This window comes from Argiope bruennichi, chromosome 5 (assembly GCF_947563725.1).
Source record: "Argiope bruennichi chromosome 5, qqArgBrue1.1, whole genome shotgun sequence".
Lineage (NCBI taxonomy): Eukaryota > Metazoa > Arthropoda > Arachnida > Araneae > Araneidae > Argiope > Argiope bruennichi.
The window spans coordinates 15,587,243-15,611,520 of NC_079155.1; the positions used below are offsets into that span (position 1 = coordinate 15,587,243).

General features: G+C 25.7%; 1 protein-coding gene across 4 annotated transcripts in view; it reads right to left on the bottom strand.

Annotated features, from left to right (window-relative positions):
• Nucleotides 1–1,008: 1,008 nt before the first annotated feature.
• LOC129968799 (two pore channel protein 1-like) overlaps nucleotides 1,009–24,278 on the bottom strand; it is a 34,595-nt gene continuing 11,325 nt past the window's right edge. For 3 of the 4 annotated variants that reach the window (XM_056083052.1, XM_056083054.1, XM_056083055.1), the window contains exons 9-24: nucleotides 22,558–22,657; nucleotides 20,966–21,146; nucleotides 20,030–20,139; nucleotides 17,549–17,612; nucleotides 17,405–17,449; nucleotides 16,615–16,671; nucleotides 16,048–16,077; nucleotides 15,820–15,888; nucleotides 15,106–15,178; nucleotides 14,367–14,471; nucleotides 14,114–14,275; nucleotides 13,862–13,959; nucleotides 12,305–12,420; nucleotides 9,020–9,104; nucleotides 4,478–4,674; nucleotides 1,010–4,381 (exon numbers count right to left, since the gene is read on the bottom strand). In XM_056083052.1, the coding sequence (XP_055939027.1) occupies nucleotides 4,241–4,381; nucleotides 4,478–4,674; nucleotides 9,020–9,104; nucleotides 12,305–12,420; nucleotides 13,862–13,959; nucleotides 14,114–14,275; nucleotides 14,367–14,471; nucleotides 15,106–15,178; nucleotides 15,820–15,888; nucleotides 16,048–16,077; nucleotides 16,615–16,671; nucleotides 17,405–17,449; nucleotides 17,549–17,612; nucleotides 20,030–20,139; nucleotides 20,966–21,146; nucleotides 22,558–22,657 (1,633 nt within the window). In that variant the 3' untranslated portion in view covers nucleotides 1,010–4,240. Of the gene's footprint in view, nucleotides 4,382–4,477; nucleotides 4,675–9,019; nucleotides 9,105–12,304; nucleotides 12,421–13,861; nucleotides 13,960–14,113; nucleotides 14,276–14,366; nucleotides 14,472–15,105; nucleotides 15,179–15,819; nucleotides 15,889–16,047; nucleotides 16,078–16,614; nucleotides 16,672–17,404; nucleotides 17,450–17,548; nucleotides 17,613–20,029; nucleotides 20,140–20,965; nucleotides 21,147–22,557; nucleotides 22,658–24,278 lie in introns of all 4 variants that reach the window. The other variant, XM_056083053.1, reaches the window with a different exon arrangement.

Below are 24,278 nucleotides of genomic sequence, written 5' to 3' on the forward strand. Positions count from 1 at the left end.
GAAAATACCCAGCACAATTTATAGAATATCCATCATAAACTAGAGGCATGACAGCCATACTTCAAAACTGAAAGAATTTCTCTAATATGGTGCTGTGATCCAAGAGTCCTTTTGAGTTCACGGAAATCTAAATGTAAACATTCTGCCACTTAATGTGTATGCAAAAGCACTTATGGTCACCTTTCTGACTGGCAATAATGACTAATTTTCATTGGTTTCAAATTTAAATTTCATTCGATAAGAATTATCAATAAATAACAAATAATAATCTAGTCTTAGAATACCTTTCAGACCCCCCCCCCTTTTCACCAGATCAATTAGCCATCTTGCAAGTCTTGTCTTTTCTTTCTTTGTCAGAACACAGATCAAAATTGAATGATATGTCCCAAAATAATCCTCTTATAATTTCAACACAGAATAATTATAAATCAAATTAAGTTCTCCAAATGTTAAGAGTTGACAAATCAGTCAAAACCAGAAATTTTACTAAACTGAGTGGTGCATAATATGTGAAATGGAAAACTTACTTTCCTTCAAAATCAAGTATTTAAATACACTAAACCAAATAACAGCATATATCAAAGAATTACTCTCACTATTTATAAAATATGATACCCCACCTATATTAAGCAAAAACTGCAGGCTGATATTCTTTGGTTCTTAAATAACTTCATATATATGAGAACTACTTTTTTTGCTAAAAATTCCAATTAATCAGAAAAAAAAGAACAAAATAAATAAGTAAATATGATAGAAAAAAATTGGGCATCTAAATAATATTTAATAGAATAGAACTGTCTAACCATTAGACTTTTTCAACTACATAAAAGAACCTTTGAGTTTGAATAAATGCAAGTATAATACCTGTGATGTTGTGATTTAATGTGTTCTTTTTTAATAAATTTGAAAAATAAATAAAACTTCTAGGTTAATTCAAAATTGAATCAATATAAAAACTACACTTTTTATACTAAGAGAAAATAACAGCTTTATTTAAAGATATTATATGTACAAACAACAACAATTAAACATTTATGAGTAAGCAAATATCACATTGTAGTCATTGAAAATGATCGAAATAATTTTATTTGTACATTCAAAGATTCAGAAAATTTGCTACCTGAGATGGTTATAGGTTGAAAAAAGTTATAGTCAGAAATCTTTAATGTAAAAATTAATACAGTTAAAATTAGTATGCTCTTTAAATAATTAGTAAATCACAAATATACTTCATATTCTGCTGTAAAAATAATGAAACAAGTTATAAGAAAGAATTTTTGGTAAAAACGAGCTCAAATGTATTCTGACACAAGAGTCATAGTTAGAGCTATGGCTGTCTCAAGTTGATAAAAGCTAACATTACTTCTCTCCTTTCTCTTTTCAAATGTTGATTTGAGTGAATGATACAATTTTATGGTGCAAGAAGAAGACTTGGTAATGATGCTTGAAACACACAGTAAAATAAAAATTTTGACTATCTTAAGATCAGTAAAATTACTCTTAAAACATTTCAAAAATGATTTCTTAGATTTAAAAATATTTTAAATAGATTAATAAATACATTTTGAATTAAAAAATATAAATTTAAAAGAATTACATTCAAAATCTCATTTCAAAATACTTCCTTCATCCTGCTCAAATAACAACTCAGAGATTCAAAAATATTTTGGCATTAAAAAGCATACAAATTACCGAAAATTAATACGAAATCAGATAAATTATAAGATTTTGTAACAATTATACAAGCATATAAATAATGCTATTCCATGCTTAAATTCTTACAACTTTCTGTAGTAAATAATTTTTAAAATTTAAAATAAATTCATCTCAAACAAAAATCAGAAATATAAATATATAGAAGAGATAATTTACAAGAAAAATACAATGCACATATTCAGAATTTACAAAATTAAAACATGTTGCATAAATGTGCAGAAAATATAATAATTTCAAGAATATACCATTACAAGCTTTATTTTAAATCATAACCATCTCATTAAGGGCAAAAATTTTTTGGTCCTTCCAAAAATTTTCAAAAATAAATTCTGTAAACTTATGTCGACTATTTGAGGATGTCATATATGTAGTTCACACAGATGATTAAGTAATACAATAGTATAATTAAAAAATTAAATGAAACATTCATTTTAATTTAATAAATCTCATACCTTAGGATACAATTGCAGATTTTTATAACAGTAACTAATAAATACTCAGAAATAATAAATATTAGATAAATGAAATTCATAGAATTTTTACAAAACCTCATTAAGTAAATAAGATTCTTCTGAAGAAGAATTTTGATCTTTATCTTCTACATATTCAAACAAATGATTATGATAAAAAAAATGTGAATTGAGTTTTAAATAAACATACAATTACTTCAATTTCTCATCCTTTGAAACAGAAATAACAGAAAATATAATAGATATCAGATTATAAAAAGTACTTTTCTATAGTTTATGATAGGCTAATTAAAAACTTGCTCCCTTATATCCTTTATTAAAGAAATAAATAAAAAACTAGGTAGAAATAAGAATAAATATGCTCTTAACAAATTGAACAGCAAATGCTTAAAAAGAATTTCATTATTTAGAGAACATCATGTACTAACGCCAATATTTACCCAATAAGATAATAGCATGTTATTTCATGGGGGGGAAAAAAAAAGTTGCATATTTTTCTTTGCAAAAAAAAAATAAGCAAAATAAAAATTGTCAGACAAATATAATTTTGTATTAATTATACTAATACAACCACTTGTGTTGTTTAAAATAATGCATTAAATGTCTGCTTGTTTAATTTTAAAATATAAGCAATTAATGCTTCATTAACTATAGCAGTCAATAGGTTTTGATTTTGAACTGCTGTCAGTTTTTGTTTTATATATATTATATAAACCCTCAAAAAATATAAATTTTCAACCACACTTTTTAAAAAAATAGACAAAAGCTAATCTTCCAATAAAAGATTTGCTATTACATAGTTCAAAGCTCGCATTATGAGAAAATTAACAGATGAATGCATAACACATAATTATGACTCAAACAACTGTACAGCATAAATTACACAACACATGAACAATGCACATGAAAATTTTTAACAAAGAAAATATTTATCTTATCTATACATCAAAAATACATTATTTTAGTCTCATATATACAGTATACTATTATATATCATCTTTAAAATCTGATTAAAATAAGCTACCTAATTTACTTTGATTTAAAGGCACAAACAGTATTCACAATATTTCAATAAACATAAAATAAGTCATACATTTGGAATCTTAAAAGAGTACCTTGCTCAAGAACAGAAATAATTATAAAGTAGTTAATATTAAGATCTCTCACTGACTAGGTGAATTCCTACATAAATAAAAAAAAAAAATTATTATAGCTCATGTGACAGAGAAAAACTTTTCTAAATAAATGAGTATGAGCTTTAAAAAAATACACTTCACAATTGTTACAAATAACATCAGGGTTCTCTTTCAAAGAAATCAGATCAATTTTGTTCTGTTCATTAAATATATTGTGATTTGAAAGTATTTTGAGAATCTTTAAAAACTGATCAGACATATGAAAAAATAATATTTCATAAAACCATATTGTAAGATTGTCAAATGAATAGAAAATAGAAATAGTTTTAGATCAGAAATAAGTTTGGTAACATAAATTAAAGACACAGCAATAGTAAGATGGAATCATACAGAAATAATGCAGTGACAGACCCAATGAATTTGAGCAAGCAATATTATAATTGTAATACCTCATTTCTCTTGCAGTGACCTACATGCACAAATGTCAATATGGACTTCAAAAATTAAAATTTGCTAATAACAATTAATTAAAACTTTGAACACTCTCAATTATTATTTTCCACACATTAATTATATGATAAACTTCTTTTATAAGCCATTTTTTCCTTCCTTCTTTTTAATTCCTGTATTGCCATAGTGAGCAAATATGTAAAAATGATATTCTTTAATATGCCTGATCTATGTTTAAAGTTTATCAAAACTTCTTAGAATAAATCAGCAGTATAGCTTTCATATACATAAAAACGAAAAAGCTCAGAAAAACTTAGCTTCAATACAGATACACAATTACAAGACATGGCTTTGTTAAAATTTATCGTTCATTAGATGTTAAAAATATTGTTTCATAATAAGTTAGAGTAAAAGCACATTCTATATATTTAGAAAAGTTCTTAAATCTTCAAAATGCACTTTAAAAAATTACACTGTAAATGTACGATCATGTAGGTCTTGTAAATACTCTTCAGAAAGATTATTTTGAATAAGTTGCTCTTGTTGAAGTTGACTGAGCAATAATTCTCTCTGACGTTGTTCTTCATCCTCAGCTTCTTTTAGCCATTTCTAAAATACAATAGAAACAGTAAAATAAAGGATGCAATAATTTCATTTCAATAAAATTTATTAATTTGTTACCAAAATAAAAAATACATATATTACCTTCACTTCTTCAGCATACATTTTTAATGAAAATGAGAATTTAGTCCTAGTTCTTGTGCCTCTAAAAATCACTTGTTCAGAAGTCTGATCATTTGCCAAAGACATCAGTTGTGATTTAGATAAGTAAGTGTTTGTAGCATGGGAAAAATCAATTTCTCGCTGATTTAATCCAATATCAACTCTAACAAGAGTTTCCTCTAAAATAATAATTAAAAAAAATTCTTCAAGTATAAAATAAGTGAATTATTATCAAAAAATGAACAATTTCTGAAGAATTAAATAAAATGGCACTTTTCCTTTAGTATAAAAAACTCTAAATATGTCACATAACAAAACCTTATTCCATAAAACATGCAGTCTCTTTGCTGTATAAAGCTGATGCATTTGCTTACAATTGGTGGTTGAAATACTAACATAAAAATGATATTTAGCACCAAAATTAATCATAAAATTAATTAAAATATAAGCAAATATGTGGTTTGGTTTAGCTCTATATATTTTATTTTTATTATTCAACTGCAAATTATTCTTTTTTAAAAAAATCTCGAATATTGTTCTATTAGTCTAAGAATTATACCATTTCAAGAAATTAATTGCTTCAAAGTTTTTTTTTTATTTTTTTATTTTTAAAAAAAGTTATATGTAATAAGTATTCAAATAAATCATATTTTATTAGCCTTTTAAAACTTTCCAAAAAATTAGCATGTAAATATGAGAAAGAGGGGCTGATCTCTCATCCCTTAACATTTTTTTCTGAATTGCCTTTTTTACTAATAGTCAGTAATTTAAAGTGATATCAAATGGAAATTAATATTTTATTCTGTACACTAATGATTATTAGTATGATTGAAAAAAGTTTTATTTCCAAAATTCATAATTTTGCAAATATTTGCTGATATTTCAAAACTTATTTACCACATGAAAAATTTGTAAATTCTGTGAAATTGTAAAAATTCTGTTTACTGCTTGGAGAAAAATGTTTATTTTGCTTCATGTGAAAGTAATATTCACATTCAATAAAATCAGATTTTTATATAAAGATTCAAAAACAGGTTATATTTATAAATGATTGGCACATATTTCATATTGATGTTTTTAATATATATCAATTCTCTAGTCAACATGTTTAAAATTATATAATGCAATTATCAATGTATTAACTAATGCAATTAGTTGGAAAATCATTAAGATACTAAAGGCAAACAAACCCATAATCATAATAAGGAAACAGGTTGTCTAGAGAAACAGAGCCAAAATTTTTAAAAAAATATATATATCCTGCTTAACTTTGAATGAACTCATGTAGGTTTTATTTCAACAGACTAAAACAATTTTTTGAATTGTATAGATTAAGCTTCGTGCGCAATAAGAAAAGTCAAGCAAATTTTCAGTTAACATGCAATTAACATAAGTAACTAGGGTGCATGAATTTCACAAAGTTATGGACATAATGAAAATGCTCACTCTTGTCATTTATGAAAAAAGATTGCACAGAATGTATGTTTTCACTAAAAGCATAGTAAAAAGAAATAATTCCCTGGACACCAGAATCTTCTATTTTTCACATAAAAATAAAATTAATTGAAAAGCTGATATTAAACATTAATAATACAAGAACATTTATACATTAAATATCAAAAAGTATTTTTGAAATAAAATTTCATTATTAATTCACCATTAGAATTGCATTTTAAACTTCTCATCCCCCCCTCGTCCAAAAAAATATTTGCCTTGTTCTCACCAACTTGTCAAGAAAAACTACATTAATAAACTTATTTTTAAATGCTGAAAACTATAACTAACACATTCTACACACAGTAGGGAAAACTAATAAATAATTAGCATATTCAGTTTGAATTTAATAAATCTGAAAGTGAAAGTTTAATTTCCACTTATTAAATAAAAACTAAATTTTATCTTAAATGATATTAGATGTATAAATATTTTTATTCAGAAATAAGATAGCACAGTAATAACAACACTGAACTACTACAATTGATTCATTAACCACTTTATTATTGGCGATCAAATGTAACAGCAAAATATGAGTAAATTTAATTCTCAGTAGGATGGAACAAAATGGCTTTTTAAAAAAAAAAGGATTTTAATTTGGTAATAGTGCAAAAAAGCTGCCTTTTAGGATCAAAAACAATTTTTTAAAATTTGGTTGCAATATTAAAGTATCTTGAGATGCCGCAAAAAGCTTGAAACTGGTAAAAAAAATTGAAAAAAAATGAAAATTTTTAAGAAGCACATTTAAAAATTTTTCTTAAATTTTATTTTATGAATAGTAGATAAAAGTCATCCTGCAATATAACAAAATCTCGAGGTGTAGCAAAAAGCTTAAAGTTTGTAAAAAAATTGAAAAATTATAAGCTTTGATAAAATATTTTCATGAATTTTTCATTCATATAATGTTACGAAAGATGATTCATAATAAAGGTATAATAATAAAAACAAATATTTTATGTCAAATTTTACGCTTTCTTACTTCTGTATCCTTAATGATTACAAATTTTACAGCTGCAACATGCTTGTTTCCATTTCATTGCCACATTAAACTGTTTTTATAAATTAAATTTTGGCATATTCACAAGTGAGTCAATTTTTGCTCTTATGTATCCTTCTCTTGCGATTGAACCACAGACATTTTGAGTCGATTCGGCCACCAGTTTCACAGCTCTTTCCACTGCTTGTGTGTGACAAGGAAGCTGGAAAAAGTCAATAACTGAGTCCTTTTACTATTTGGTTCAGCTTCAGGTGCCTTCTGTATAAAGTCTTTGAGAGAGTTACTGGAAACATGTCTTAGCAAGGAGGGTTTCAGTTATGTCAAGTCATGAGATCATGTCGATGTAATTCTTTGCATTGAAGTTTATCTTTGAAACTTAAAACTTCTTGATTCTGTCTTTACTTTTTGTTATTGCTTTTAAAACACATCATAAACTAAGTTCTCTTTAAATTTTACGTTCATCACTTAGCATGGGCAAAAGGATATTTTCTGAAGCAGCAAAGTACCCATTTCTTTGAATAATCAGTTCTATAATGTTCTTGAGATCAACAGAGAGATAGCGTGAATATGAGGTAAGGTTAAAATATGTTTGGAACCATAAGTACATGAAAGTTTTAACAATATTAAACCACACAGGCACCTGTAGCTTATCTCTTCTTGTCTATTTAATGGTTCTGGTTAGTTTGCCTCTTTTTGTAAAGAACACTGTTGTTCTTTACAAAATCTTTTCTGATACACTAGTAATTTTTGTCTTGATTAACTTAACTACTATCTGTAGTTCTTTACTCTTTCTTCCTTCCTCAAAGTGCTTATGGTAACAATATTTATAATACCTATAACCATTTTTTGTTAAGAGCGTTGATTGTTTAGAACCTTTTATTTCATAACTGGCACTTTTTATTCTTTATACAAGTCAGCAATATCAAATAAACGTCTAGCTTCTTCTCTAAATTCTGTGAGGTTAGAATCAAATTTATCTGAACATTTTCTGCTTTTAGACTTTAATTAATTCCTGTATTTAGCTTGATAAGCTTTTATCATTTGTGAAATTCTTTTACTAGAAGCAACGGGAATAGAAGCTCTTGACCATATTTGTTATATTATGGGAACTAAAGTGTCACATATTTTGCTTACACAAGGATCCTTCTCTGAGGCACTTTTGAGATTATGTGTAATATAAAGTTAGTTCTAGATTCGTAAATAGTGAATTCAACTTCAAGCAAATCACTAAATTTCCCCTAAATAGAACACTTTAATATTTATCGCGTTTTCACTAATTTAGACTGAGCCATTTTTATTCACAACAAAGCACACAAACAAACAAAATCAGTGATGCTAATTAGTTACACAATAGACGGAGCAGAGACGCCGACTCAACTGAATTCGGCAGAGCTACTGCTTTGAAACCATCTCTGTCCTTGTCACCAGACGCAGACAAATCTCCACCTTATCTCAATAAAAACTGCTCCGACGACGATTCAGTGCCATTCCAGTGCAATAGTAAAACTGTTTTTGTACTTTTATTCATATGACAACGCCTATTTAGAGCTTTTTATTTCATAATCAATTCATGCAAAAAATCCTCAAAAGGTTGCATATTTTTATAAAACTTTTATAAAAGTCCTTGCAGCACTTTAACTTGTACTCTACTATTTTTTATATTTTTTTTAATCTTATCTATACCAAAATGCAACTTTTCCATGCTATTACAAATTAAAAATTTATTATTTCGTAAAAAAAAAAAAAAAAAAAAAAACTTTAAAATGTAGCAAAAATTTCAATTTTATGTAACTTTCAACGTCCTTGCAGCATCTCAAGATCTGCTCCAATATTTTTCATATTTATAATTTATTTTATCTACACTAAAAGGCAACTTTACCACGCTATTAAAAATTGATTTTTTCGTTCCACCCTAATGCTCAGTCATTTAAAGCCAATTTAAATATGAAGGAATTAAAGGAAAAGTGTTCTGTGAAGAATAATAAATCTCTGATAAAAACAAAATTAATAAATTATAAAATACAAATACTTACTATCCATATCACCTGTGTAACGTTTATACTGAATCCTAAAGAGAAACGCCTCCAAAACAAAAGCAACAACAATATTTATAACTACCTGAAAAAAAATTGATATATGAGATAAAAATATATTTTTTTAAATGTTATCTTATTTATTTTAAGCTAGCTACCTTTGGCGACCAGCCGGTTTGCCAATCTTAAAGCTCGTAAAATTTTTAATATTTTATGTAACTCCTATTTTAATAGCTTCTTCATCAAAATATTTTAAAGCTTCAAATTTTGATAGTCATATAATTTACACATAATATTATAAAGGCCTTCAGCTGTAACATAATATGTATCTCCCTAATTTTCTGCTATTTTCCATAGAATTTATGCTTTAAGTTAAAGTGGAAATGATTAAAGTGCAATTGATATAAGAATATTTTTTTTTTTTACTGAAACAAAGCATCTTTTTAAAAATATAGTACTGAAAATTGAGTCGTTGAGTATTTAAACCTTATGGGCACTAAAGAATATCTTTATTAATTTATGTAATATGTCAAGAAGTTTTCAATAAAATTTTCACAGATTCATCATGAACAGATCGATAAATTAACAATATTTAGTTTTAAATGTATGTATCAAACACAAAGAAAATAAACAGAATCGTTTGAAATAATCTATCGAAAACATGTTAATCCTTCAAAACCAAGTCCTATGCATTGAAAATAGTTGTCAACAATCAGAACATAATGCACATACATGAATTTTCAACACCAATTATGGTAACGCTATGCAGATTAGAAATTTTTAATTTCCTTTATTCTGTTTTATTTTAATTCAAAAGTACTTCAGAATGAATCTGAAAGATCCGATTAATTAACAATGTTTAATTTTAAATGCATCAAACATTAAGAAAATAAACAGAATCATTTGAAATAATCGGACAAAAATTTGTTAAGCATGGGGGGAAAAAAAAAACTGAAGTTTTACTCATATGGTGGTGGAGAAATAAAAAGATTTTTTTGGCGGGAAAGTTAGTTTTTAATTAATAATTAAAATTCTAATTAAAAATTTAAAAAAAAAGGGGACCCCAGGTGCACATTCCCGACCTCCAAGGTATGCATGTACCAAATTTGGTAGCTGTAGGTCGAACAGTCTGTCCTGTAGAGCGCCAACACACACACATATTAAGTTTTATTATAAGTATATAAATTAGTTGTCTCGGACAATCAGCTTGTTCACCGTCAGTATTAGTTATACCTGATTTCAAGTAAATCTTTTTTTAATAATTCCATGTTCGTGATACTGATAAGTTGTTTGCCATTAAAGATGCATTATTTTAATTTCTTAGTTAAGTTCTGATTAATATGCACATGAAACTATATAATTAGGATCAATTTCATGACACCATGGTGCTATTAAAAATATAAATGTATGATTCTTCTATAGTATAAATTTTGCGGTATTATAACTTCACTAACTTTTATTAATCACATAAATTACACAGATACTGAGCAAATTCTTTGTTCCATAATTTTCAACAATGGTAGAAGACCATATGATCTGTTAGTTGATGAAACAATGAAAGCGGTTTGTAGATCAAAGTAACAATGTAATCTACTGTTGGAAATTAAATTTTATTAAATTGCCAAAATTCAGTAAAAATTTGCAAGACTATTATATTGGTATCATGCAGATGACTATTTTTAAAATTTTAGAACAATGTAAAATTCATTTTTGCACATAATATTTTTCATAATAGTTTCTGATGTTATTGTGGGAAAATGCCAAATTCTGCTCAATTTTTTTAATTGATTAAAATTTAAAAAAAAATTGCTTTGAATTGCACATTTCCATTCTCCAAGATATATATGAGCCACATTTGGTAGCCTTAGGTCATATGGTATGTCCCTGTAGAGTGCCAACACATACATTCATCTTTATTATTAGTATAGATGTAAAATTTATGAATGGGTTTTAAAATTGTTTATGAGCAGTTTTCTAAATTTACATTAGTATTTAATAGTTAAATAGTCATATTTGTGTTTTCAATTTTTGTAAATTCCTAATTTGCTATGCTAAGTAACAACTTCTAATTAACTTCCAATTCTTGAATAAAAAGTGGCAATTTTCAATCTTAATAGTTCTTTTTGCCCATAAGTTGCTTTTTTTTAACGATTAATTGAAAACAGCATCTCATTCATTTTTAACCTTTCACTGCATACTGTGTCAAATTTGATATAAGGTCTATTTTTCATGTTATCAATAAATATATTCCTTTTTACTGACTTGTATAGATTAAAAATATCATAAGTGATAGGATAATAATCATTTGATCAATTTTCCAAAGAAATGGACCATAGCACAGAATGATAATAAAATAATTTTAGCCTCTTCCTTCTGTGGTCAGCTACCAGAGAACAAATATAAGATGTCCAGCATGCTATCTACATGGAAATTGCAAGCAAAGGTGTAAAAACCTTGTGCAATGCTGCAAATAATTCTAAAAAATAGAGTTCTTCTTCCTCAGATACAAGTGAAGGACTGTGCAAAATGCAAAAAAGAATCTACAACACCCTATGTATCACTTTGTGATGTCTACATAGATCATATTGGACACATTCCAATCTCTATTGATAATAGATAATGGTGCAAACATTCCAAATATGATAGATTATTATCTGTTAAAAGTAAAAAAATATTTGTTTTAACAAGAACAACAAGTGATTTTGAACATCTCAAATGCAAATAATAAAATGATAATACTTTTACATTTATGTAAAATTTTAAGTTTACACACTTTATATCAAATATGAAAAAGAGGAAAAGTAACTTTATGCAAACTGTATCAAACTGGAAAGTTCATTCAATTTAATAATATCACAATTCAAATTTAATTTTTTTTAATTAAAAAAATTGTATACTAAGGATTATTAACTACAATCTTTTTAAAAGATTGCAGTTAAAAATCCTTAGCTCAAGCCTATATATTATCTTAAAGAATGAACAAAAAAGCAATTATGGAAGCCATTTTAAAAAAGGAGATTCACATTTTAGATAAGCATTTATGCATATATCACAGATAAGTATTTATACATCTACATAAAGAAAACACACATCTAATTTCATACTTTCAGAGAGTACTCAAGTTAAAACAGGGAAAATAAATAAAAGATTTTAATTACTGAATTTAAATATAGTGCTAAAAATTTGGAAGATAAAATTCATAATTTCAAGATGTTAAATAGAAAATAGTAAATTCATCTATGATATGCTATGATATATAACACAATTTCTTAGACTGTCACTTACCATGGTAACAATATAAAAAGACATAAAGAAAAGTCTGCTCCATTCTGTTGCAACACTTGCATATCCGTTCATCATAATAAACCAATTATTGACAACCATCAACTCAAATAGCGTAACTGCAAAAAGGTTTTTTAAAGAAATTTTATTACTTTCTATTATTATTACTAAACAAGGAAAATTGTTCATTTGCGATTTTCAATATTCAGTTTAATAAGATATTGCATGATTAAGTTTTTTTCTATTATGGTTTTCTAAAGAAAATCTATCATCCTTCACAAAGTCTTCTTAAGTGAAAAAGTACCTTCTGACATTCAGATTAATATCCTATTTCTTACTATATTTATAAAAACTGAAAGCAGTTTTTTTTTATTATATTTAATATCTATACACATTTTAAAAATTTTTATCTATTATTAACATCAAAATGTCACAATATTTTATATAGATTTTTCAATGTGTTTAATTCCTTTTCATTTCCAGAATTTATGATTGAATATAAAACTTAAAATATTTTTAGTATTGAAATTCTTACAGCAAAAGTTATTTATAATATAATGAATTTCTAAAAGTATATTATAATAAAATGAATTTCTAAATTTTCATAATATTCAAAATACAAAATTGATAAATTCTGAAATTATTAAGTTCTCTAAGCATGTATAATAGAGAAAAATTGCCAAGTTTAGATCCAAAAATATTTTATAATGATATAGAAATAATTATAAGAAAAAAATGTAGTTTATTTTCAAATCAATATTTAAAAAAAAAATACTCTTTAAAGTAAAATGAAATAACATTAAAAAAAATGTATCATCAATCTGTTTAAGGAAATTAGTTTTCCAAATTAAACTATCAATTTTTTTACAGCATAATTTTATATAATTTTTTTTTCTTCCTTTAACTTATTTTACTTCCAATTAATAACAGCTCAATATGTTTTCAACAAAATATTCAGTCAACTATATATTTTAACACTTTAATCAACAATATATTTTGTTACTTAATATTAAGACAGAATAAGAATTATTAGGCTTTTCATTAAACATCTAACTAATGCTATCTAAATGTACATAGTTGTTCTCTAACTACAACTCTGCAAGCTTTCTCTAAAATATAATTCCATGAACCACATTTATCAATGCAGCACAAGTTATCTAATACACAAATAGTTAATAAAATAAGATTAAGATGCCAGTCCAATCTACGTGATGTAAAAAACAGCATTCTCTTATAATCTGCACAATGCCAGCACTTTTCAAAAAGTGTTAAATGAAAGTTTAAAATTTTTTATTTAAAATAAAAGTTTATTTCGAGAAAGGTTATTCATAATCAATTCAGCATTTAAAACAGTGAAAAATTGAATTTGAATAAATTTTGCATTTACTTATAATTTATTAGGCACTAGTATTACACATATAAATGAACATGGCAAAATATTATACAACAAAATATAAAAATACATAACATTTTAGAAAATACTATAAAGTATATTTTCATTAAAAAACTCTTCTACATAACAACACTAATAAAATTTTCTTTACAAAACTAGACACTTACTCTGACTAGTAATAAAATCATCAAAATTATTCAAGTAATAATATCCATCAAGTGAACTGTCATTATCAAAACGATAAAACTGTTCTACCGTAGTATTCCTAGGAAATGAAAAATAATTTAGGATTGATATAAACATTTATACTGCACAATTTAAACTATTATTTCAAAGTACAATTAACAATATTAATTCACAAAATCCTCTAAATTGTTGAGATTTTTTAGAAATTTGAATTGCAAAACTAGAGCACTTACTTGCAACAATTTACAAGGTTATAGCCAGATAATACTTCCATTCCAATAATGCCAAAGAAGTAATATAAAATAACTAATACAAGAGCAACACTTAGGAACCGTGGCAAAATGATAAACAATGTTCCTAAAACATCTCTGTACCTTTTCTTGAGCTTAAATAGCCTAAAAAAAGTATAAAGTATTAAAAAAACCATTTTTATAAATAAAAACCGTTTTATAAAGAAAGAATAAAATTAGAAAAATTGGTTTTCACCTCAGAAGTCTCAATGTTCTAAGAATGGTCACATATGAAAATGGGAAACGAAACTGTTCAGCTATCAAACCACAGATTGCAAGAACGGTAACTCCAAAATCAAACCTAAAATAACAAAGCGTGTTTCAGTATTAACAGAAAATAAAAATTCTGATTTATGTCAAAATTAATGCTAACAAACATATTTTTAGATATTAAGTTTCCTAAATCAGTATCTAAGAAAATTCGAATATTTTAAGAGGGATTTTTTAGCAACTAGCAAAGCTGAATTTAGATGCTTCTTAAAAATAGTTATTCAGAATTTTTTTATCAAGAGAATTCAAGATACATTGATAAAAATACACTTTTTATTTGCCAATAATAATCCAGTAACAAGAATATTCTTCAAATGTCATAAACTATAAATAAATAGAAACGATTTTCTTGGAGAATTAAGTTTTTGTAGAATTATAACTATCTTTAAGAAACAGAAATGTCAAAATTAATACTTACAGTAATTCTAAATCTTCTGTGGAAAGTAACAATATAAAAAAACTTATAGTACAGATAAAAAGAATATTTCCATCTATCTTATAATTGAAAATAAACCTTTTTACAGTAATTAAATGTCTTTTTAAATCATTATAAAAGGTAAGCATTTTTAATAATTTCTTTAATAACTTTAGAACATTTAAAAGAGACAAAAATCTCTTTTACAGGCAAAATTCAAATTTATGGGTATAACAATGAAAATACATACCGGTTCCATTTTGAACCAAAGTATTCAAAGAATCCCAGGCCCATAATTTTAAGTGAAACCTCCAAAGTATAAACTGAAAGAGAAAATATAATATACAAAATACATTTTAATATGAAGATATATTAATTCTTATTATATTTAATAAAAATAAAATAATTATGAATGAATTTTGATTTTAAATCTAAATATTTCTGCAAGCATAAAGTTTATCTAAATAACCAAGTACAATCAAGTATATATTGTCATGAAATAGCATACATGTAGATAGTTGAGTACGAAATGCTGTCTTAAAATATTTTTAACATTATGAAAGAATATTTCTTTTGTTAAGTTTTATATTACTGAAATCATGTATAAAACTCCATAAAATCTGACATATTAAATAAAATTGAGAAAGTTAACATATAAAAGAGATGTTAAAAATTAACGCTAATAATAATTTTAAAAAAATAATAATAATAATAAAAAAGGTGGGGGGAGATGAAAAGCAAACTTGCAACTTGAAACAATTATTTGTTTTCCTCAATTCTTAAAAATGTTTCATTTACTGAAATAAATATATAAATATTCTAATATATGAATCCTTTTTGTGAATTATAAACCTAAAATATAACAAAATATATATAGCATTTCATTTCAAACACAATTTTTAAAGCAACTTTTATAAAAAACATATAACAAGCTCACTGATTTCAACATAAAAATTATACATACATGTTACAAAAGCAATAGATACCCATCCATAAATATCTTCAGATGCATCACAGCTAACAGCATCACATTCTAAAAATCATTAAATACTTTATTTTAAAAAATGAAAAAATTGAATTTAAAATATTGAATTAATACAAATTACTTTTAAATACGAAAAATTTATAAAGAAGGAGAAAATAAATTTCAAATAATATGACAAGAACTTTAAAAGTTTATTAAATGCATTACCTTCATAAAAGGCTTCTCTTTTCTGTTTACCTATAAAACAAGCAAAATAAAAATTATAAGCCTTATTAAGGAATAAGTAATAGCAAATTATGTGCATAAATCTGTAAAATTAATCTAGTCTTCATTATTAATTTTCTTTTACACAAATTAAAATTTTTTGCCCCTTTCAAAATTAAATACCTTTAATACCTTGATCCAAAACAAACTGAGATATCAAATAATTTATTAACTATCATTTTAACCTGTAAATAATCAGAATAAGAAGGTAATGAAATAAGATTTTTTTTATTTGACTGAATAAACTAATACTGAACATTTGTAAGGTTGATCGACAAAACATTTCAGCTTTCCATGCAAAGGCAAAAAAATATGATTGAAGAATGAAATTGTTATGAATATATAGTTATAATATTCATAATATTAAACAGAATGATTTAATACTATGATTATCATAATTGCTAAAACTTAAAAAAAATATGAGACACCAGTTTTAATGTATACAAATATGCTAATAAATTCAGTAAACAAAAAATTAATAGAAGTAAAAAGTCACAAACTAATAATTACCAAATACTTCAGACGCTTCCATTATTTGCCATGCTCCATTAACTGCAATAACAGCATCTAAAAAAAGTATTAGATTTCTTTTTTTCACAAAAGCTGTTACAATAAACAAGCAGTATATGTCTTCTATCTATAAATAAGCTTTGAGAGAAACTATAAGTGTCTGGCGAGTCTATTTATAGTAAGAGTGTAATACTGCAGATAGTAATCTACTGAATCATAAAAGAATTACAAAAGAAAAAGAACAATAAAAATCACTGACATAAACATTCTTTTATAAAATGAAATGTACATAAGAAGTCCTAGATAATATCAATGATTTAAACACATCAAAATTTTATTTGAATTTCAGAACTTTCATTGAATAAATTGAGCAACTATCATCATCAATGTTTCAAGTGTTTTTCCTATGATATTATGTATCTATTTTGCTCAGGAAACTTTGTTTACTGAAATTTTTGTTTGTAAAAAAACTTTTTAATGAATATCAGCTACAGAAACTTTTGCCATATAACTATACAAAAACATTAAAATTTAATAACAAAATTTGTATAAAATCTGTTTTAAATAAAGTTATTTTTTATAAATAAGACTCATATTTTATTTATTCAATAATATTATAAAATTATTAAAGAATAATAAGATCCATAAACTTTAATTTCTTACGCTTCTTTAAAAGTTGTACACTTTTCAAAAGGGAAGGGGGGGGGGGGGAAAGACCTTGTACCAATAAGCAGTTGGAAAATGAAAATATAAAAATGCACATCCATAAATAATGATAGATAATACTTACTGATGGCAAGATCTGTTGTATTATGGGTTACAAGTTTATTAATTCCTAAAACAAAAAAATTACCATTAGTTAAAGTAATCAATCATAAAGTTCTAACATAAAAAAAGAAGATAAGTTAAGCTTAAGTTGTATAACTCTTCTTACCTGTAAAGACTTTTAATGGAAAACCTTTCAAGTGCATAAACCAAAGGTCATCTTGTCTTTTAGGCTGAAATAAAAGTGAACAATGATGAATCTTGTCTTTAGGCTAATAATGATGAATTAACATGATTCAAAAAATAAAAGTTTAATATATTTTTTTAAATAGTCAAACACACAAGCTTTTTTTAATCAGTATACAGCAACTTTTTTGCAAACATATGCTTTCAATGTTTTCACAGGCGTCATGTAATGAATTAAAATCAAAGGAAATCTATAACAGCGCAGTTATAGAAACTGCAAAATAAAATTCTCCTTGCTGTTAATTATATTATTTCCTAGGTTTTTTTCACAATTCAGAATAACTATATGAATACAATATATATAATCTATACTTATAAATAAAGTTCAATGTGTGTGTGTGTGTGTTGGCGCTCTACAGGCCAGATCATTTGACATACATCTACCAAATTTGGTACTTGTATACCTTAGAGGTCGGGAATGTGCACCTGGGGTCCCTTTTTTTGAATTTTTAATTAGAATTTATTATTCATTAAAAACTAACTTTCCCGCCAAAAAAATCTTCCATTTTCCCCAAGAGTAAGGCTTCAGTTTTTTTTCTCCCAACAGTAATGAGGCTAGGGTTAACATTTTTTGGCAGATTATTTCAAACGATTCTGTTTATTTTCTTAATGTTTTATTCATTTAAAACTAAACATTGTTAATTAATCCATGTTTCAGATTCATTCTGAAGTACTTTTGAATTAAAATAAAACAGATTAAAAGAAATTAAAAATGTATAATCTGCATAGCGTTACCCCAACTGGCGTAGAAAAATTCACGCATTTCCGTTACCGTAACTAGCGAAGAAAATTCACGCATGCGCATTGTGTTCTGATTGTTGACATGACAACCATTTTCAACGGATGATTTAAATTATTTTTAGGTTAGTTGCATGCTTTTGTAAGTAAATTGTATTTATGTTAGTTATATATTTTTTGTATATGCTTATAGTTTTAAGTGCATCGTTTTTTAAGTAGTTTTATTAAACCTGTTTTTGACCGATTATTTTAAACGATTCATTTTATTTTCTTAGTGTTTGATGCATTTAAAATTAAACATTGTTAATTAATCGATTTGTTCATGATGAATCCGAGAAAATTTTGTTGACAAATTCTTGAGATATTACATAAATTAAGAAAGATATTCTTTAGTGCCCATAAAGTTTAAACGCTCAGTGACTCTGTTATCAGTAATCATATTATTAAAAAAATGCTTTGTTTCAGTAAAAAATATTATTATATTAATTGCAGATTAATTCTTTCCACTTTAATTTAAAGCATAAATTCTACGAGAGATAACAGAAAATTAGAGAGATACATATTACGTTATGACTGAAGGCCTTTATAATATTATGAGTGAATTATATGACTGTCAAAATGTGAAGTTTTAAAATATTTTGATGAAGAATCTATTAAAGTTGGAATTGCGTAAAATATTTAATTATTAAAATTTAAATGAACATTAAGATTGGCGAACCGGCTGGTCGCCAAAGGTGGCTAGTTAGAAATAGTTTTACAAATTATTTAATATAAAAAAAATATATATTTATGAAATTTAATTTTTAAAAAATGGAATTAACTAAAAAACTATTAAAATTGTATATTATATTTCTTATGAGGAAAAAATGCTGGAAATTCAAAAAAAAAAAAAAAAAAAAAAAAAAAACATTGTATATATAACTACATAAGAATTCTACAAAACATTAAAACTGTTTTGTGACTTATGGCACTTTACAAGCCTGTCGACAGTTATCTGTCAGTGATTTAAGCCAAGTGAGGGTCTCTTGTTTTTTCAGTATAGCCAACTAGGGCCAAGAATATGACCTAGCTACTTCATGCATCACATTCCCTTGCACAACCCCTTTTTACATGGGGGGGGGGGCACATTAACACATAGAACACAGAAGAAGAGCAAACATGCCCGAACCAGGACTTAAACCCAGCACACCGAGGTTACAGGGAAGAAGTGCTATCCCTATGCCAGGACACCAACAAACATTAAAACTACTCATTATAATACAAGTTAAAGTATTTTAAAAGTAAAGTTTATTATGATCTTTGCTCAAAAATTTTGATTTGAGCAAAGATCAAGTAAAATAAAAGAAAGTAATAGATTATATTATTGTTAAAAAAATAAAAAAGTGCCAATCATATATACCTTAAATTTATATAATTTAATACATTCAATTTTATTTGACCTCTCAAAAATTAAATACAAACAGAAGCACCCATTTTTATGTTCATGAAATACATGAATAATATTTTTTTAATATCATATGCAACTCTAAAAAGAAAAGCATCTTAAATATTAAGAAATGCTCCCATATCAACTCATTTTTTTATTTTTAAATTCATTAATAGGAAAAAATAATAGAGGATTTCCATAACAACTTCTAAAACATTGACCATTTAAAAGTAAACATACTTTCCATTGCAATGGACTAGCTTCAAATACATTCAAAAATTCGCTCATTGTAAGGTATCCAGTTTTATGTATATCTAATGTTTTAAACATCAGATAATTGTCCAATTTGCCTAAAAACAGAATAAAAAAAATTAATATCTTTTTAAATAAAAGAAAAGAAAGGACATCTCTTATTAAATAAGAGATAGGTTAAACTCTTCAATTGAAATAAAATTAAAAGAATTAAAACTTGCTCGGCAAAAAATAAATGAAACATTTTTAAAATGGCATAATTTCTTCATACAAATGCAATACAGTTCAAAGGTTCTTAATTTTAAATTTCTGTGGATCCAAGGCAATCTTTTTTAAAATAAAAATACCATTATTTCAAAAAATTTAAAAAATCTAAATAATGCTTTAATGTAACATGAACTTCATTTATTCTATTTTATAAATTTCATGAAATCATCATGTCAAGAGTCACTTAAATAATTGATTTATATAAATTATCAGTTAACTAAAAAAAGTACATTTCAATAAATGTAATTTACACATTTTAAGTTAAAAAAAAACAAATAAAAAAACTTACATAACATTCTAGCTGAAATATATCATAAAAAATGTTGCAACATAATTCCATTGTTATCAACCATTATTATTTAAATTCCACATTTCTTTATTCCAAGTTGTTGAAAGATTCCTCTCTTTTCAGATTACATTAACAAAATCAAATTGTATTACATTATTCTTAATATTTCAAAACTTTCATTATCATACATCATTTTTCATTATAAATTTAAAGCTTAAAAGAAAGAAATACAGCACTTCTTATTTATTATCAATTATTTCAAATGTGTCATAATTTTCAGTAATATATAGTGAAAGTAATTTTTTAAATTTATAAAATTCTAGCTTCTTCTATAAATAAATTTTCAAAAAACTTCAAAAAAAACTTACTATTTCTTGGCTTGAAATATTTCATTAAACCTTCAAAATGACGAAAGCTCATTTGTAATGGTGAATTTTTTGTGACAAGAAGACGAAACGCTAGCTGGCATGCTTTACGACGATGAAGAAGTAATTTTCGAAACTTATCTTTTTCTATGCGAGTGAAGGTTTCATACACAACAGCTAACATCTATAAAAGTTTAGAATAACATGCATAATAATGCACTTAAATTATACAAATTACAATTTTTTTAAAAAAATGTTATTTAATACTTTTTTTTTATATATCCACACCACAAAAAATAAATTATATATCAGAAAAATGTTTTTCAGAACACTTCTAACTCTCCAGTAAAATGTAAAAAAAAAAAAAAAAGTTATGAAAGAAAATATGAATAGGAATACTAAAATAGACATGAAAAAAAATCAATTAGATTTCTTGGGATCATCTTCTCTTAAAACACAATGAAGCAGATAATTTTTATCATTTCTGCATTGTATGAAATAATCTGCAAAGTATCTGTTCTTTTTACACATTATTGAATATAATTCCATTTATTGTGAAGCTTATATTCCATTGCAAATGACAGAACATTTGAAATACCAAATGTCTAATACTTAATTATGAGCAAATCATACAAATCATAATTTCAAAGCCAGTAGTCATTTCTTCACAAAAACATATTTTAAGTAAAGAGTATCTGATTTTATTAGATAGCATTTTATTTCTAAGAGTTCTAAATTAGTTAAGGCTATTAGAAGTTAAAGTTAGTAAGGCTAACTTCAGAACAAGCTAGCCTTGTTCCAAATCAGTTAAGGTTATTTTGGAGCAGATAATTGTAAATTAACTAATGATGATGATAACACTTCAGATGATACTGCCTTTCTAAAATTTTATACTATACCAGCAGAAAAACATTTCACAAACTGATTTAACATGCACAAGGACTATTTGCCTATTAAGGTAGAATATCTTGTTGAGTTGGATATCACACCCATGACTCTTCAGTAATGCAACCCAAAAGTTTGTCAGGACAATACAACTACTCAAATAACAAGGAAAAGAATTTTTTAAAAAATTAATATCCAAAATCATTAAAAATGATGGTTTATTAGTCTAAATATATTAAAAGTATGTAAAATATGTGAAGATAAATCTTGAGAAATTATATCTTCAATTAACCAACAATTTATTTTACCATCCTTCCTCTATAGAACCAAAAGCCCCAAAGAAAATAATCCAAAGTAAACACACATAGAACAAAAATGGGAAGCTTTTACTGTAAGTGTTTAGAAAAAATTTGTTAATTTAGCAATTTTAGAAAGGTCATCAATATAAAGTCTAACTCTTAAGATGCTAATAATCTAAACAACTTCGGAAAGGCAAAGTAAACTACATTAAAACTCCAAACAGAAGAAAAGCTTATGATGAGGAAAACAATTTAACACATATATACATAAAGGATAAGGGGAAAACATTTTTTTCTATTCAAATAAATAATAATGTTTACATATTATATTAGAAAACTGTAATCAAATATTTCTAGTTAAGAAGTTGTAAAATATAAATATTTTTTAAAAGAGAACATTTCTCAGCTTACCAAGTTCATCAAAAAGTAGACATGGATTATAATGAAAACTACAAAGAAGAGGGACGACCATTTTGACATGGCATATGATGGCATCATAACATCTGGAAAACTGAATCATACAAAAATAAGTATTTTCTATTTATTTTATATTGAAGAATTGTAATCTTAATCAAAATATAATATTCTAAATTTTATACAACAGGGGTGTTTGTGGGACCCCAAAAAATCCCCTGAAACTTTTACGGTCTTACTACCGACATTTTGGAGTTTCGAGATGGGGGGGGGGGAGAGAAATGAAAAATTACAATTATGAAGTATTGAATGACCTAATTATAAAAGTTCAATGAATTACTTTTTTTGCAAAATTAATAACCATAAATTTTTAAACATATAAACTACTACATTTTATGTAAATATTTTAAATTACCTGAATTAATTCTTTAAAAAAAAATTATCTAATTTCTGCTGCTTTTTTTTATTTTCTGATGTTTGTGGGCTTGTCTTTCTTTTGTGGTGAACTTCATAATTGCAGGAAGGTTGACTTTTATTTTCCTCATTTACAGTTGAAGAAATTTCCTCGAGAACTGCACATGCAGAGATAGAAGCAGTTTGCTTTTCTGCTAATGTAGAAGGTTTTTCAGAGACTTTTATAGGTGACTCATCTGAAATACATGTTTTTAAGTCCTCTTGATATGTTTTCCAACATATCAAGAGACTTCTGTTCATATTGAGTAAGAGATCTTTGTGAATTGGATCAGTCATTGGATTTTTTGAGCCATATTTTTCACATGAGGTTTCTTTAGAAGCCATTAAATCATATTTAATAGTCTGCACTGCATCTAGGGAATCAATCTTAAGAGAGGTTCTATAGTCAGGGACAAGTGTATTCATTAAGTTGAATGCACTTTCCACTAATGGGCCATGGAAGCAGCTAAGGCAGGCTTTGACCAATTTAGCCAATGTAGGATACTTATAATCATTTGTGAAATCATTTTTTAAATTAAAAACTTTAGACCAATATTTATCAATTGTACACTTGACTTGATTTCCACTTTCATCAGATGTGTAGAGCATTTCTTTGGTGATATCAATATCATTCTGGTATAACCTTATTTCAGCTTCTACTTTTGACTTTTCATTATCACTAAAAATATGGGACATAAAAGGTGATAATTTTTCAAAAGCTAATATTGTACTGGTTTTACCTCTTAGCTCTGGATCTAATGCTGTAAAACTAATTAGATATGAATTTTTAAGGGGTAATTTCTGTTTCATATGCTGTGCTGTATTAGTATAAGCTTTCATCAGAGAAATTTGGAATTCTTTTGCTATTGGATGATTTTTTGATAATTTCTTCAGGAGAGTGGAAGCTTCAGCACCAGTAAATATTACTTTGCTAGGTAGATGGAATTCTGGATTTGTGACATCAACCTTTAATAAATCATCATAAGATGTGAACTCTATATTTTCTGGCTTCATAAAAAAAAGAGAAAAATTTTGCCATCAATTTATAAATACTGGAATGTATTAAATGAAGCATTGGTTTTTTTGTTTCAAATAATTTAATAAATGTGTTGAACTCTGGTAATACTGCTGAATATACTGCCATATGCAATAAAGTTTTGTTTTGCATAACAAATAACCATTTAGTATTCTTTTTATCCGAGCTAAAGCATCCTTTGTGAGTTGTTGGAAATGCAAGCAAGAATACACCCCTTCAACAATTTTTT